The sequence below is a fragment of the Xenopus laevis genome, chromosome 6L (genome assembly GCF_017654675.1).
Source record: "Xenopus laevis strain J_2021 chromosome 6L, Xenopus_laevis_v10.1, whole genome shotgun sequence".
Lineage (NCBI taxonomy): Eukaryota > Metazoa > Chordata > Amphibia > Anura > Pipidae > Xenopus > Xenopus laevis.
In genome coordinates this window covers 36521218-36537164 of record NC_054381.1, presented here as the reverse complement: position 1 = coordinate 36537164, position 15947 = coordinate 36521218, and the positions used below count along the sequence as shown (strand labels likewise).

The following is a 15947-nucleotide window of genomic DNA, read 5'->3' as shown; positions in this document are numbered from 1 at the left end:
GCTCCCTTATGCAACATTTTCACAGTCTCCAGTTGCACTTGCAGTTCTAAACAAGGCTCTTTATTCTGCATTGACTATTGTCAAAAGATATTTAAAATATTTTATTAATACATATTTATAAAAGAGCTGTAATGGCTCAGCGCAATAGTCACAGACTACTGAGACATTTCATGCCCCAGTAAAGTCAATGTTGAGAAGGGTGTTGAGATCCCACATTGATCCAGAGTGAGCTCTGCATAAACGGTTTAAATGTGTCTAAAGACAGTTGTTAAATGCATATACAGATGGTACATGAAACATTGGAAAGTTAATGAAAAGTAAGATAATGACTCCATTTAAAATGAATGCACAGAGCTCTATGAATTTTACCATTCACTGTAATTTAGATTGTAATAAATAGAGATGTCGCGAACTGTTCGCCGGCGAACTTGTTCGCGCGAACATCGGGTGTTCGCGCTCGCCGGAAGTTCGCGAACGTCGCGCGACGTTCGCCATTTTGGGTTCGCCATTGTTGGCGCTTTTTTTTGCCCTCTCACCCCAGACCAGCAGGTACATGGCAGCCAATCAGGAAGCTCTCCCCTGGACCACTCCCCTTCCCTATAAAAACCGAAGCCCTGCAGCGTTTTTTCACTCTGCCTGTGTGTGCTGAAGAGATAGTGTAGGGAGAGAGCTGCTGCCTGTTAGTGATTTCAGGGACAGTTGAAAGTTTGCTGGCTAGTAATCGTTTTGATACTGCTCTGTTATTGGAGGGACAGAAGTCTGCAGGGGTTTGAGGGACATTTAAGCTTAGGTAGCTTTGCTGGCTAGTAATCTACCTTCTACTGCAGTGCTCTGTATGTAGCTGCAGTGGGCAGCTGTCCTGCTTCTGATCTCATCTGCTGACTGCTGCAATAACAGTAGTCCTTGTAAGGACTGCTTTTATTTATTTTTTTGTTGTTTTACTACTACTACTACTACTACTACTATAAGAGCCCAGTGCTATTAGTCTAGCAGTGTTGGGGAGTGGGACTGGTGTGCTAATCTGCTGCTCCTAGTAGTTCAGCAGCACCAACTTTAATTTTTTTTTTTAATATTCATTTTTTTTTATTTTACTTTTTTTTATTTTACTACCGCTGTAGTAGTGTATAAGTTGACCTTTTAGGCATTATTTGCCCTGTAGGCATTATTTGCACACTGTTTTCTTCAACCCGCCATCGAGCTGTGTGACCTTGTTCACATTCTGTCTAAATATCCATAATATTACCGTCTCCAGAAAAAACACCGGAGTCACTTTTTTCAAGCAGCCATAATATATTTTACGTAATCCGTATCCACCGCTGTAGTAGTGTATACGTTGGCCTTGTAGGCATTATTTGCACACTGTTTTCTTCAACCCGCCATCGAGCTGTGTGACCTTGTTCCCATTCTGTCTAAATATCCATAATATTACCGTCTCCAGAAAAAACACCGGAGTCACTTTTTTCAAGCAGCATTCATATATTTTACGTAATCCGTATCCACCGCTGTAGTAGTGTATACGTTGGCCTTGTAGGCATTATTTGCACACTGTTTTCTTCAACCCGCCATCGAGCTGTGTGACCTTGTTCCCATTCTGTCTAAATATCCATAATATTACCGTCTCCAGAAAAAACACCGGAGTCACTTTTTTCAAGCAGCCATAATATATTTTACGTAATCCGTATCCACCGCTGTAGTAGTGTATACGTTGGCCTTGTAGGCATTATTTGCACACTGTTTTCTTCAACCCGCCATCGAGCTGTGTGACCTTGTTCCCATTCTGTCTAAATATCCATAATATTACCGTCTCCAGAAAAAACACCGGAGTCACTTTTTTCAAGCAGCCATAATATATTTTACGTAATCCGTATCCACCGCTGTAGTAGTGTATACGTTGGCCTTGTAGGCATTATTTGCACACTGTTTTCTTCAACCCGCCATCGAGCTGTGTGACCTTGTTCACATTTTGTCTAAATATTGATAATATTATCGTCTCTAGAAAAACCACTTGAGTTACTTTTTTTCAAGCAGCATTCATATATTTTACGTAATCCGTATCCACCGCTGTAGTAGTGTATACGTTGACTTTGTAGGCATTATTTGCACAGTGTTTTCTTCAACCCGCCATCTAGCTGTGTGTATTATCGTTTCCAGAAAAACCAACTGAGTTTTTGTTGTTGTTGTTGTTTTTTTAAAAATAATGCCAGGCAAAGGCAGGCCGCCACGCAGAGGCCGTGCTAGGGGCCGTGCTGCTATGCAATCCTGTGGCCCTAGCAAATTGCCCAGTTTTAAAAAGCCAATGACCCTGAACTCCCAAAATGCTGAAGAGGTAGTTGACTGGCTTACACAGCACACCCCATCCTCTACCGTTTCTAACTTTACCACAACATCCTCCTCATCCTCCACTGCTATGGCCACCCCACGTAACACTTCCTCCACCACCGGTGCCCCTTCTTCACTGGGGTCAGAGGAGTTATTTTCCCATGAGTTTCTTGAACTGAGTAATGCGCAACCATTATTGCCAGAAGAAGATGAAGGAGATGAGGACCTTACACCAGATTTAATTCTGGCAGAGAACACGATAGAGATGGACATAATGAGTGATGAGGAGGAGGTCCCCGCTGCTGCTTCCTTCTGTGATGTGTCAGAAGAAATTGATGCATCTGAGGAGAATGATGATGAGGAGATTGATGTTTTGTGGGTGCCTAGTAGAAGAGAGCAAGAGGAGGGTAGTTCAGATGGAGAGACGGAGAGTCAGAGAGGCAGTAGGAGAATAAGACTTAGAAGAAGCAGGGAGGACAGCCCGCAGGGATCAGTAGGGCAACAACATGTATCGGCACCTGTGTTCAGCCGGCCAACGCACCCGCCATTGCCGCCAATACCGCCAACTCCGCCAACTTCTACTGTTACCGCCAGATCGCACACTTCCAAAAAGTCAGCAGTGTGGGATTTTTTTAATGTGTGTGCCTCTGACAAAAGCATTGTAATTTGCAATGAGTGCAGTCAGAAACTGAGCCTTGGTAAGCCCAACAGCCACATAGGTACAACTTCTATGCGAAGGCACATGAGCGGCAAGCACAAAGCACTTTGGGAGCAACACCTCAAAGGCAACAGGCAAACTAAAAGCCACACTCCTTCTGGTCCAGCATCTTACTGCTCTACCTCTGCTCTCCTTGACCCGTCTGAACCACCCTCCACTCCGCCTTCCACCTTGACCACCTGTTCCCATTCCCAGTCATCTGCCACCAGCCAAGTTTCTGTGAAGGCCATGTTTGAGCGTAAGAAGCCAATGTCTGACTGTCACCCCCTTGCCCGGCGTCTGACAGCTGGCTTGTCTGCACTCTTAGCCCGCCAGCTTTTACCATACCAGCTGGTGGACTCTGAGGCCTTCCGCAAATTTGTAGCAATTGGGACACCGCAGTGGAAGGTACCCAGCCGCAATTTTTTTTCTAAAAAGGGAATACCACACCTGTACCAACATGTGCAGAGCCAAGTTACCGCAGCTCTGTCACTTAGTGTTGGGCCAAAGGTCCATATGACTACTGACGCATGGTCCTCCAAGCATGGTCAGGGCAGGTATGTCACCTACACTGCCCACTGGGTGAACTTGGTAATGGCTGGGAAGCAGGGAATGGGTAGCTCAACAACAACAGTGGAGTTGGTGTCACCGCCACGGATTGCACGCGGTTCTGCCACCACCTCTACTCCTCCATCGCTCTCTACCTCGTCTTCTTCTTCTTCTTACTCTGCTGCTGGGTCCTCCTTCTCCTCCTCCACACCTGTGCACCCCCAGCTCCCCCTAGGCTATTCGACGTGCCAGGTACGCCGTTGTCACGCTGTCTTGGGGATGACGTGCCTGGAAAGCAAAAACCATACCGGATCTATACTCCTGTCATCTCTGCAGTCACAGGCCGATCGGTGGCTGACCCCACACCAACTGCAGATCGGAAAAGTGGTGTGTGACAATGGAAGCAATCTGTTGGCAGCGTTGAGACTAGGCAATTTAACACATGTGCCCTGCATGGCACATGTGTTAAATTTAATAGTCCAACGTTTTGTCTCCAAGTACCCAGGATTCCAGGACGTTCTCACCCAGTCCAGAAAGGTGTCGGCCCATTTCAGACGTTCCTACACAGCCATGGCACGCCTTGCTGACATTCAGCAGCGCTACAACATGCCAGTCAGGCGTTTGATTTCTGACAGCCAGACTCGCTGGAATTCAACGCTCCTTATGTTGGAACGTCTGCTGCAACAACAAAGGGCCGTCAACGAGTACCTTTTCGAACTGGGTGGTAGGACTGGATCTGCACAGCTGGGGATTTTTTTCCCCCGTTACTGGGTGCTTATGCGCGATGCCTGCAGGCTCATGCGACCTTTTGAAGAGGTGACAAATATGGTCAGTCGCACCGAAGGCACCATCAGCGACCTAATACCCTTCGCTTTATTCCTGGAGCGTGCCGTGCGACGAGTGACAGATGAGGCTGTAGACCAGCGTGACGAGGAGCTGGAAGCGCACGATTTCTGGTCGGAATCACCAGAACGAACCCAGGCACATGCTGCAACGCAGGGAGAGGTGCCAGAAGTGGAGTCAGAGGAGGAAGGTGGCTTTGTGGAGGAGGAGGAGGAGGACCAACAGGAGCAGGCTTCCCAGGGGGCTAGTGGTGACCTTTTGGGGACCCCTGGTCTTGTACGTGGCTGGGGGGAGGAGACCGTGGATGATGCAGTCCTTGATAATGAGGAAGCGGAGATGGATAGCTCTGCATCCAACCTTGTGAGAATGGGGTCTTTCATGCTGTCATGCCTGTTGAAGGACCCCCGTATCAAGAGGCTTAAGGAGAAGGACCTGTACTGGGTCGCAACGCTACTAGACCCTCGGTACAAGCATAAAGTGTCAGAAATGTTACCAACATACCACAAGTCCGAAAAGATGCGGCATTTACAAACCAGCCTGCAAAACATGTTGTACAATGCTTTTAAGGGTGATGTCACTTCAGGAACTCATCAACATTCCAGGGGCAGAGGTGCCAGTAATCCTGCCACGAGCACACCTGCAAGGACAAAGCCCTTTGGCCAGTCTGTAACGTCAGACATGCAAATGTTTTTCTGTCCAAGGCAGCGCCACAACCCTTCTGGATCCACCCTCAAAGAACGCCTCGACCGGCAGGTAGCGGACTACCTGGCATTAACTGCAGATATCGACACTCTGAGGAGCGATGAACCCCTGGACTACTGGGTGCGCAGGCTTGATCTGTGGCCAGAGCTGTCACAATTTGCCATGAACCTCTTGTCTTGCCCAGCCTCAAGTGTGCTCTCAGAAAGGACCTTCAGTGCAGCAGGAGGGATTGTAACTGAGAAGAGAACTCGCCTAGGTCACAAAAGTGTCGATTACCTGACCTTTATTAAAATGAATGAGGGGTGGATCTCGGAGGGTTACTGCACGCCGGAAGACTTGTTCTGACTTCTATGCAGCTGTCCTTCTCTTCAAGCCTCATGACTCCACACACAGCTGTCCTTTAGCGTCCTCCTCCTCCCTCCGCCACCGTTACAAACTAGGGTGCAAACCCTACTGGTTTAATTTTTTCTGGCCTCTGTGCTTCAGTGGCTGCGACCAAAAAAATGCCTATTTTCTGCATTTATATGACATAATTTTTCTGGCCTCTGTGCTTCAGTGGCTGCAACCAAAAAAATTTATATTTTCAGCATTTATATGGCATAATTTTTCTGTCAACTGTGCTTCAGTGGCTGCGACCAAAAAAATGCATATTTTCTGCATTTATATGGCATAATTTTTCTGGCCTCTGTGCTTCAGTGGCTGCAACCAAAAAAATTACTATTTTCAGCATTTATATGGCATAATTTTTCTGTCAACTGTGCTTCAGTGGCTGCGACCAAAAAAATGCATATTTTCTGCATTTATATGGCATAATTTTTCTGGCCTCTGTGCTTCAGTGGCTGCAACCAAAAAAATTTATATTTTCAGCATTTATATGGCATAATTTTTCTGGCAACTGTGCTTCAGTGGCTGCGACCAAAAAAATGACTATTTTCAGCATTTATATGGCATATTTTTTCTGGCCTCTGTGCTTCAGTGGCTGTGGCCAAAAAAACTGGGCAAACAATGCCTACAAGGTCAACGACGTTGACCTTGTAGGCATTGTTTGCCCAGTTTTTTTGGCCACAGCCACTGAAGCACAGAGGCCAGAAAAAATATGCCATATAAATGCTGAAAATAGTCATTTTTTGCCATACGTTGACTCAACGTATATGGCAAAAAATGACTATTTTCAGCATTTATGTGGCATATTTTTTCTGGCAACTGTGCTTCAGTGGCTGCAACCAAAAAAACTGGGCAAACAATGTCTACAAGGTCAACGTATGGCGAAAAATTACTATTTTCAGCATTTATATGGCATATTTTTTCTGGCAACTGTGCTTCAGTGGCTGCGTCCAAAAAAACTGGGCAAACAATGTCTACAAGGTCAACGTATGGCGAAAAATGACTATTTTCAGCATTTATATGGCATATTTTTTCTGGCAACTGTGCTTCAGTGGCTGCGTCCGAAAAAACTGGGCAAACAATGCCTACAAGGTCAACGTATGGCAGTTGTTTAAAGAGAACAGTAGATTACTAGCCAGCAAAGCTACCTAAGCTAAAATGTCCCTCAAATCCCTGCAGACTTCTGTCCCTCCAATACAGAGCAGTATCAAGCAGATTACTAGCCAGCAAACTTACTATCATCTGTCCCTGAAATCACTAACAGCTCTCCCCCTACACTATCTCTTCCAAGCACACACAGGCAGATTTTTCAGATACATTTTTGCCCTTGATCCCCCTCTGGCATGCCACTGTCCAGGTCGTTGCACCCTTTAAACAACTTTAAAATCATTTTTCTGGCCAGAAATGTCTTTTCTAGATGTTAAAGTTCGCCTTCCCATTGAAGTCTATGGGGTTCGCGAACCGTTCGCGAACCGCTCGCATTTTTGCGCAAGTTCGCGAATATGTTCGCGAACTTTTTTTCCGACGTTCGCTACATCCCTAGTAATAAATATATCTTGTGTATATGTCTTTTTGCAAGACAAAAATACTGAGCAACATACAGAACTGAATGCAACAATAAGGGGCCGATTCACTAAGGGTCAAATATCGAGGGTTAATTAACCCTCGATATTCGACTAGGAATTAAAATCCTTCGACTTCGAATATCGAAGTCGAAGGATTTAGCGCAGATAGTTCGATTGAACGATCGAAGGATAATTCCTTCGAAGGAATTTAATCCAACGATCGAAGGAATATCCTTCGATCAAAAAAAGTTAGGCAAGCCTTTGGGGACACTCCCCATAGGCTAACATTGACTTCGGTAGCTTTTAGATGGCGAACTAGGGGGTCGAAGTTTTTGTTAAAGAGACAGTACTTCGACTATCGAATGGTCGAATAGTCGAACGATTTTTACTACGAATCCTTCGATTCAAAGTCGTAGTCAAAGGTCGAAGTAGCCCATTCGATGGTCGAAGTAGCCCAAAAAAAACTTCGAAATTCGAAGTTTTTTACCTTTGAATCCTTCACTCGAAGTTAGTGAATCGGCCCCTTAAAGTTAGATCGAGAAGCTATATAAAACTTGTCCCTGAAAGTAATTTCAAATATGTGGCAACTGTGTTGCTGTGAATAATTCTATATTCTCTGTCAAACACTAGGTACATCTTAGCAATAAATATAGGGGAAAAAATTTACCAAACAACAAATAATATAAATTGGCAATGACAAAACTCTTTTCAGCAGTACTCAAAAGTAGACAAATAATGAAAAATGGCCTTTTACACTTGAAGTAAAAAAACAAAATAAATATGCATTTAAAATGTTATTAAACAGGTATGATATTTTATAGTAGGAAACACAAATACCTAGCAAGAATCTATTTATATACAAAAGAACAGGTAAAATTGTATTAGATGTCAATGCTTTCTGAGACCCATTTCATTTGAGGCCTTTTCATGTCATATTTGTATTACAATAAAACAAAAAGAGTCACAAACTAGCACTCCAAGGTCGTGGTCATTCAATTAAACCATAAATTCCACACTCCCTATTTGGGGGAATCTCGTTGCTCATAGAACATACAGAGATATGATAAATATATTCTAGCAAAAGTATTTCCTTGTAGTATAACACAATTCAGAATTAACATTTGATCACATGGTGGCTTTTATAGAAGAAATAATTATGTATTTAAACAATAATGGTGATATGAAGGTATTCTTGAAAGCAAGTCTCCGGAGACATGTTTTTAAATTTTAAATATCGCATTGCACGATAAATATTTGAAGCCTATAGAAAAATTGGTTGAAATTCTAAAATATTTCAGTGAACATAGTAAGCGATCTCATGTGCTTTTAGACAGATTAACTTATCATCTTGTTAGTTAGCAAAAATAAACATCAACTGAAACGTTAGTTTGAAAATATGCACAGTAACAAATACTAAAATTCTCCTTTACCACATTTATACAGAGGTGCAAGGTGTCGGGGCCCAGGAGATCTGCCAAAATAACCTTTCACACTTGAATTTCTTCTCATTAAATTTTGTTTAGAAAAAGAGAATGCTATTTTTGACAAAATCCCAAAATGTATGCATAAAATTTAAAGAAACCCTTAATATGCTAGGAAAACATCATCACACCATCATATATTTTCTTAAAGAAGCTATAAAATGCATTAGGGTTTCTATGCTTTTGAAATGTCTGCATATGCGTTTCTTAAAGAAGTTATTCATCATTTCACTTTTCAAAAGCACATTTTATTGCGCTATGTTAAGCCTATTTTGAATACCACTGCTATAGCATAAGTGTCAAAAACACTACATTATTTAGAATACTGAAGCACTTGCTCATAAGTGGAATTTGTTCAATGAAATAGGGGTCTATTGATTAATCATTTCTCACATTTTATACTTGCAGGTGTTTTTTTTTGTTAAACACATCAGAGAATTACTGTACATGTTCGTGCGCGTGTTTTCAGTGATTTGGAATTACCCATAAATGTTAATTTTTTTAAAATAGAAATTGATATTCAGCAAGGAACCAATAAATGTATCAAATATGATACAGGTATAGGATCACTTATCCGGAAACCCGATATCCAGAAAGCTCCGAATTACAGAATGGCTGTCTCCCATAGACTCCATTTTATCCAAATAATCCATATTTTTAAAACCGTTTTTCACCGTAATAATAAAACAGTAGCTTGTACTTGATCCAAACTAAGATAGAATTAATCCTTATTGGAAGCAAAACCAGCCTATTGGGTTTATTTAATGTTTAAATAATTTTCTAGTAGACTTAAGGCATGAAGACCCTAATTATGGAAAGAACTGTTATCCGGAAAACCCCAGGTCCAGAGCATTCTGGATAACAGGTCCCATACCTGTAGTATATATGTTGATAATGTCATAAGATTGTTTTTATTTGATATAACTGTTCTAGTCAGAAAACTTTACATTCATCAAAGAATCCTTTATTTGTAAACCTTTGGCATTCTAGCTGTCAGTTTTTACAAATAATTGTGAAAAAATATTACCCAAGCATAAATTTAACCCCCAAGCATTCTGTAGCTCTTCCCAGTGGTTCAACTTACTTTTAGGGGGTTATTTACTAAAATCATTGGGACTTCTCCCATTGACTTATATGCAACCTTGACAGGTCTGAGATGCTGGATTTTCAGATTCTGACTTTTCCATCCTCTGGGTTTAATAAATTCCCAAAAATTCATGATTTTTTTTTTTATATATATATATATATATAAAATCTGACTTTTAAAAAATCAATTTATTAAACCCCAAGGATGGAAAAGAAAAAAATCGTGAAAATCAGATGAAAAATCCGGAAAAAATCATGAAAATCGCGTAAAAAATCCGAAAAAAGCTTGAAAATCTAAATTTTTCCAGCAAAGCACATTTTCGGGAAAATGTAATAATAAATAAGCGTTAAAAACCCAGCCGGATTTGATAAAGAAAATCTGCATAAATAAAAGACTTAATAACTTACCCCTAAACAGAAACAGCTTTACGGACGGATAAATCTTGAGTAGATTTTTTTTTGCTCCGAAATCTTGTAAAAGAAGTGGTACATTTTATAAAAAAAATGCCCTGTTTTACATGTTAATAACCATATTGTGCATGCAGCAATTTGTTACATAGCATTAGTAAAATATGGCAAAAAGTACAATATTAATTTTAGCTTGAAAATGTCAGGTGTGTACTTTAAAAGAAATATACTTTGCACCTTTTAATGAAGTGGTTTTTTTTCTGAAAGAGAAAGATCTTTCCTGAAATAGGCACCGCATGCATGACAACTGATATTAATAAATTATGAATGTCGAATAGAAGTGGTTTTATAAAGAAAATGTCTCTGAATACTTTTTAAAAAAAACTTGGAAAGTCACTAGCCCAAAGGCAAGATGTAACCTTTTTATTACACGATTAGGGATCATTTATTACCTTAAAACAATGTATCTTAAAGTCACAGGGGAAAATGCCAGTTTAATAATTGCTTTCAATTACATTTGAGTGAAACAAGTACTTTTAAAATGCCTTCCTATTTTAATATTGAATTAGGAAATGCTGTAAATTGAATCTTCTCGGGTTTCTATAATTTAAGGTAGTTTGTGCTAAAGTAAATCAAAACTAAAATGATTTTATTACCAGCTCATTAACAAATTAGAACACAAGTTCATCTTTGGTGGCCTTTGCTAAAAAATGTTTTTTTCTTAATCTATATTGGAGTTTATTAACCAAAATCAATATTTCAGAATAGACACCTGTGCTCAAAACTGCATTCCCACCAAAACATGAGGGAAAAATCTGATCTCCATTTCACTCAAGTGAAAAACAATGGCCCTATTGGACTGTTACTTCTTTTTATACAGATATATGGAAAATAAGTTTCCTATGGTAGCATTTCTGTGCCTGACCTGCCAATAGGTCCTTTTTCCTATTTTTTATCATTGAGACTGGATAACAGGCTGATAGGGGTGTTTTTACCACTACTGTTTTACACAGGAGTATAGGAAAATGCTCTGGGGTAAATTTATCAAAGAGTGAAGTTCCGCCACTAGAGTGAAATTCCGCAGCTCTCAATTCATTTCTATGGGATTTTGAAAGGCGTATTTATCAATGGGTGAAAGTGAAAGTTCACCCTTTGATAAATACGCCTATAAAAATCCCATAGAAATGAATGGAGAGTAGCGGAATTTCACTCTAGTGGCGGAACTTCACTATTAACTTCACTCTTTGATAAATATACCCCTCTGTGTTCCATTAGTGTAATAACGGCAATAAGTGGACAAAGATTTGCGGTTTGCATAGAACACCATGCACTGTGGTAATTATTTGCACGTGCCTATATTTCCACATCTAAATACAAACTTAAATGGAAGACATCTTCACTTCTTGGAAAACTGACTATTCCACAAAGGTCCATTGGTTATTCTCTGCAGAGGTTTGTTTGCCTTTTATTTTTTAGGCCTTAGGTGAAAAGTTTGCAGTGGTGCATTGCATGCTACAAATAGTATTTCTACACTACAGAGTTTCTCCAACTTGGCAGACCTGGTGCTCAACTCTAAGGGGCAGATTTACTAAGCTCGAGTGAATAGTTTGAATGAAAAAATATTCGAATTTCGAAGTAATTTTTTTGGTACTTCGACCATCAAATCGGTCAAATTTGATCGAATTCGATCAAATCGAATGATTTGAACGATTCAAAGTAAAAATCGTTCGACCATTAGATAATCAAAGTACTGTCTCTTAAAAAAAACTTCGACTTCATACTTCGATAAATTAAAGCAACCGAAGTCCAAAGTTTTTTTTTGGTTGAATAAAAATCCTTCAATCGACCGCTTAAAATCGTTCGAAACGTTCGATTAAAATGATTTTTATTCGATTGTTCGATCGAAGCTTTTGCGCTAATTCGAATTCTATATTCAAATTCTAAGAATTTTACTTCGAGGGTCGAATTTGAGGGTTTTTTAACCCTCAAAATTCGACCCTTGATAAATCTGCCCCTAAATCCCTGCAGCAGGATTTACTTTAAAACAGTACTGCTTCAATTCATTATAGGCCCTTCAAGCTGTAATTATGGATGAATTAAGTTTTTACTCGGTACAGATTTGTACTGAAGCTCGCCGGCTGCAAACTTTCCATTGAATTTGCACTAGAAATGTGTCAAGTGGTCTACCCCTTGCTTTCTTCATCAACCAGTGGGATTTGTAACCTCCAGAACTGTCCAGGAACCATGTTTGAAAGAAACTGGTGACACAGAACCCTTTTTTTTCTATGAAGAAAAGCTGTAGCATGTTGTAGACTGCTACCAAATTGGTAAATTCTGACACAACACAATATTTTCAATTTTCTAAAACAGATATTGAAATGGATTAGCATTAGCAGTTTATGCATCTGCTAAAATACATATCCACATATTTGCTCAATATAATCTAGATATAATGCTATTAAATAAGTTACATAGACATTACCACCAAAAAGAAACAGTACAGTAGACACCTGTAGCTAATATTTAAGAATTCACCAGACTGTACTGAAATGACCAAAGCAGCAGGAAACCCACTGGAAATTTACATTTCCTGAATGAGGTGTTTTTCTGAGGAAGTTTAACATTTTGCAATTTTCCAGGAACTAAGAGAAAACTATTTATTCCATCCCAATCTGTTAGAATCCATGTTAAATCAAAGTAATGTGTATTAGGCGAAGACCTTTGAATTACCATATGGAAAATGTATGATGCCCACCATTTTATGTCTGCATAAGCCACACACTTGGGTAAACATATTCATATAGGGTATCATGTTTCTTGATTCATTCATTCATTGGAAATCATTTTCGTATTCTCCCATTTCATATTTATGAGAACTTTTTGAGGGTTATTTTAAGGAGCATATGGCCATGTAAAAGCTTCATAGTAAGTATTGTTTTATAGACCCGGGATAGTTACATGCGAAAATGATTTTACTGAATAATATAAACAGACAGTCAGGGGAGCCAAGGAATCTGTTCAGCAGATTTTCTACATATAATGATATCATCAGCCAAAGACATTTACCAACCTGCCCAAATAGAGTCTGCTTGTTACACAGATGTCAGACAGGTTGGTATATAAAAAAAATAGTCCAATATATGTGTGAGCAAATTCATGAAATCCTTTTGTTTTGATTCATTTTAAAAATTTCAAACATCAATGAAAATAATTTTAAAGGAACTAAGAGGGTTTTGATTAAGGTGAAGTGATAGAGAACTTTCTCTAAAAACCTTTAGCCAACCACAGTGTTTGTGTCTACTTGTCTTAAGAAAATAAATACACGAAAATGAGGACCTTAACATTTTTCTTAAAAGCCCCCTATGTTTTGCTGAAACCCTTGTGTAGATGTGTTAGCTGTGTATCCTCTGTTACATGGCTTCCGCCAATTCCTGCAAAAGTGAATTTCTTTGCAGAACATGTTACGGATTACTCCTTTCAAATATGGTTTATAAACTGTGCTGATAATGCTAGACTTTTTGTTTTTTGTTTGTATATGTCTCTTAAACTCCCTGTGGTTCTTCATGCTATTTGCCCAACATCACCTGTTTTTCAAATAGACTTCCCTGGTTTAATGTATGCATGTACTGTACTGGCTTTATGTAAATTTAACTTTTCACCATCTGTGGATTTATTTCACACAAAATAAGATGATGTCTCCCATGCACCATACTTTCTTTCTTTCTTTCTTTCTTTCTTTCTTTCTTTCTTTCTTTCTTTCTTTCTTTTTTCTTTTTTTTCTTTCTTTTTCTCTTTCTTTTTCTCTTTCTCTTTCTTTGTCTCTTTCTTTTTCTCTTTCTCTTTCTTTCTTTCTTTCTTTCTTTCTTTCTTTCTTTCTTTCTTTCTTTCTTTCTTTCTTTCTTTTTAACTCAGTTTGGCAAATCATTTCAAATATACGGACAGGTTACCTTGTAGGTTGACAGCTTCACAACTGAATCATTGTTTGGCCACCTTCAGGCAGTCTGATGACTTACATGTATTGCCGAATAAAGTCATATGTGTGTGTGTGTGGTGTTTGTGTGTGGCACAGGGAGATAAGATCATAGATATAATTTTATTAAGTTATTCAGAAACAGGCTGGCTTCAAACCTGGGAACAAGCATATAGAAATTCTAGCCCCCGGTTGCCTGGTTGATAACTAAGCAAATAGCTGAGTCCTTTGATTTTTTATAAAGAAAGCGCAAAGGAGACAGGTTCATACATGTGGGCACAATTATGAACATGCATTTGCTACAGACATAGGTTAAAATCATTACAACACTATACAAGTACTATTATGTAGTATCATCATCATTTATTTATATAGCGTCAGTAGTTTCATGTATGAAGTGCAAGGTTTGGGAAGAGTTGAAGGAAGCTAAGCACTTCTTAGTTTCAAAGATTGCCTACAGTGTGCTAACAAAACAAATTATTTCCATGAAGTGTAATAGAAGTGTTCCATTGAGCCTTGTGAATTATTGTTATGGCTGTTAACACTGCTATACATCTAACAAACAAGGCTCATTGAATTAGGTCCATATCACACCAGACTCTTTCTCCATTGGCATATCTTCTTTGAGGGAGAAAACTCCAAATCACTTCCTTCTCTCCCAAAATCAGTGTGCACTGACTGGCATATCATTGGCCTGCTGGTGCACAGATAAACCAGATTGAGCACAGAAGCACAAAAGATTTAAATTTTCATCTTTGCATTAACAAGCCAATTATGTACCTGTCAATTCACACTGATGTTGGAGCAGAAGGAAGTGGATTGGTAAAATGGCAAAAATAATGCCTGCTATGCATGGCCCCTTTCATTTTGTGGAAGCACTTTATTTTGTTAGCACAGAATAGGTATTGTTTGCCCTTTGAGCAGTTTGCAAGAAGTCCCCCAGCCTCCCAAGTATTGATAGTATGTGAGTGGAAGCATTTAGGATTAGTGGAATATTGCAGACCCTGCAAATGTAAAACAAATATAAAATGTGGGCAAAATACAAATAATTACTGTAATATGTGAATGTACAAAATCATTTTCTCTATTGTTTAGATGTGAACATTTGTATGCTATGTTTTGTCATCTGAAATCGTATTTATAGTAGAATGGTTACATACACACTATTGCCAAGCTCCATAAAAAAAAAACATAATTTATTAGCAAAATCTTAATAATCTAAAATAAATGCGGCATTGTCTTGTGAAGTGTGTTGCCTGCTCTCTAGCTAGTTGATGTTCTCATTTGCGTATCATGATGACTGTAATGGTGATAACGGTGCTGGTGGTAATAATGATTCTATTATTTTTAGATCAAGATTACCCACAAGAACCAAGCCCCAATGTTTATGGGGCCTCCTCCAAAAAATGGACTTTTCACTTCTCTCATTAAAGGATCAAGAAGCAAGATCAAGGAATAGCTCAAACAAGATTCATGCAAGAAACAACTGATCTTCAGTATTACTTCTTTACTGACAGTACATTTTTACAAAAAATGGGTTGGCTTCATGGTTTCTTAAGTTATAAGTATTAATATCATTTTGCTTTATTTATTGCAACAACATTTAAGTTATTTGGCATGTGTAATAGTTTCTATTTAATGCAACAGCCTATATTTTGCATGCCTTTTTATTTGTTTATCCTCCCCCCTCTTCCTCCTTTGTACAAATAATCAAACCATATCTAACAAGTACTGGTTCAAAGAAAAGGGTGTAACTGCCAGTCAAAATCATTGACAATGAATAAATGAACAATGTATTGTTACCTGTTCAATTCAAAGTACTTGGCTTTGTCACGTTATCACCATGCCCATTAGTATTTGTGTCATTCTATACAGGCCTACAAATAACATGTCATATTTATAAACGACTTGCTTAATAAACAGTTTCCCACCAAAGATTTACT

General features: G+C 39.2%; 1 protein-coding gene across 2 annotated transcripts in view; it reads left to right on the top strand.

Moving 5' to 3' along the window:
- dgkb.L (diacylglycerol kinase beta L homeolog) overlaps window positions 1-15604 on the top strand; it is a 264430-nt gene extending 248826 nt beyond the window's left edge. For both annotated transcript variants that reach the window (XM_018266819.2, XM_041565918.1), the window contains one exon: window positions 15356-15604. In XM_018266819.2, the coding sequence (XP_018122308.1) occupies window positions 15356-15463 (108 nt within the window). In that variant the 3' untranslated portion in view covers window positions 15464-15604. The remainder of the gene's footprint in view (window positions 1-15355) is intronic.
- Window positions 15605-15947: the final 343 nt, after the last annotated feature.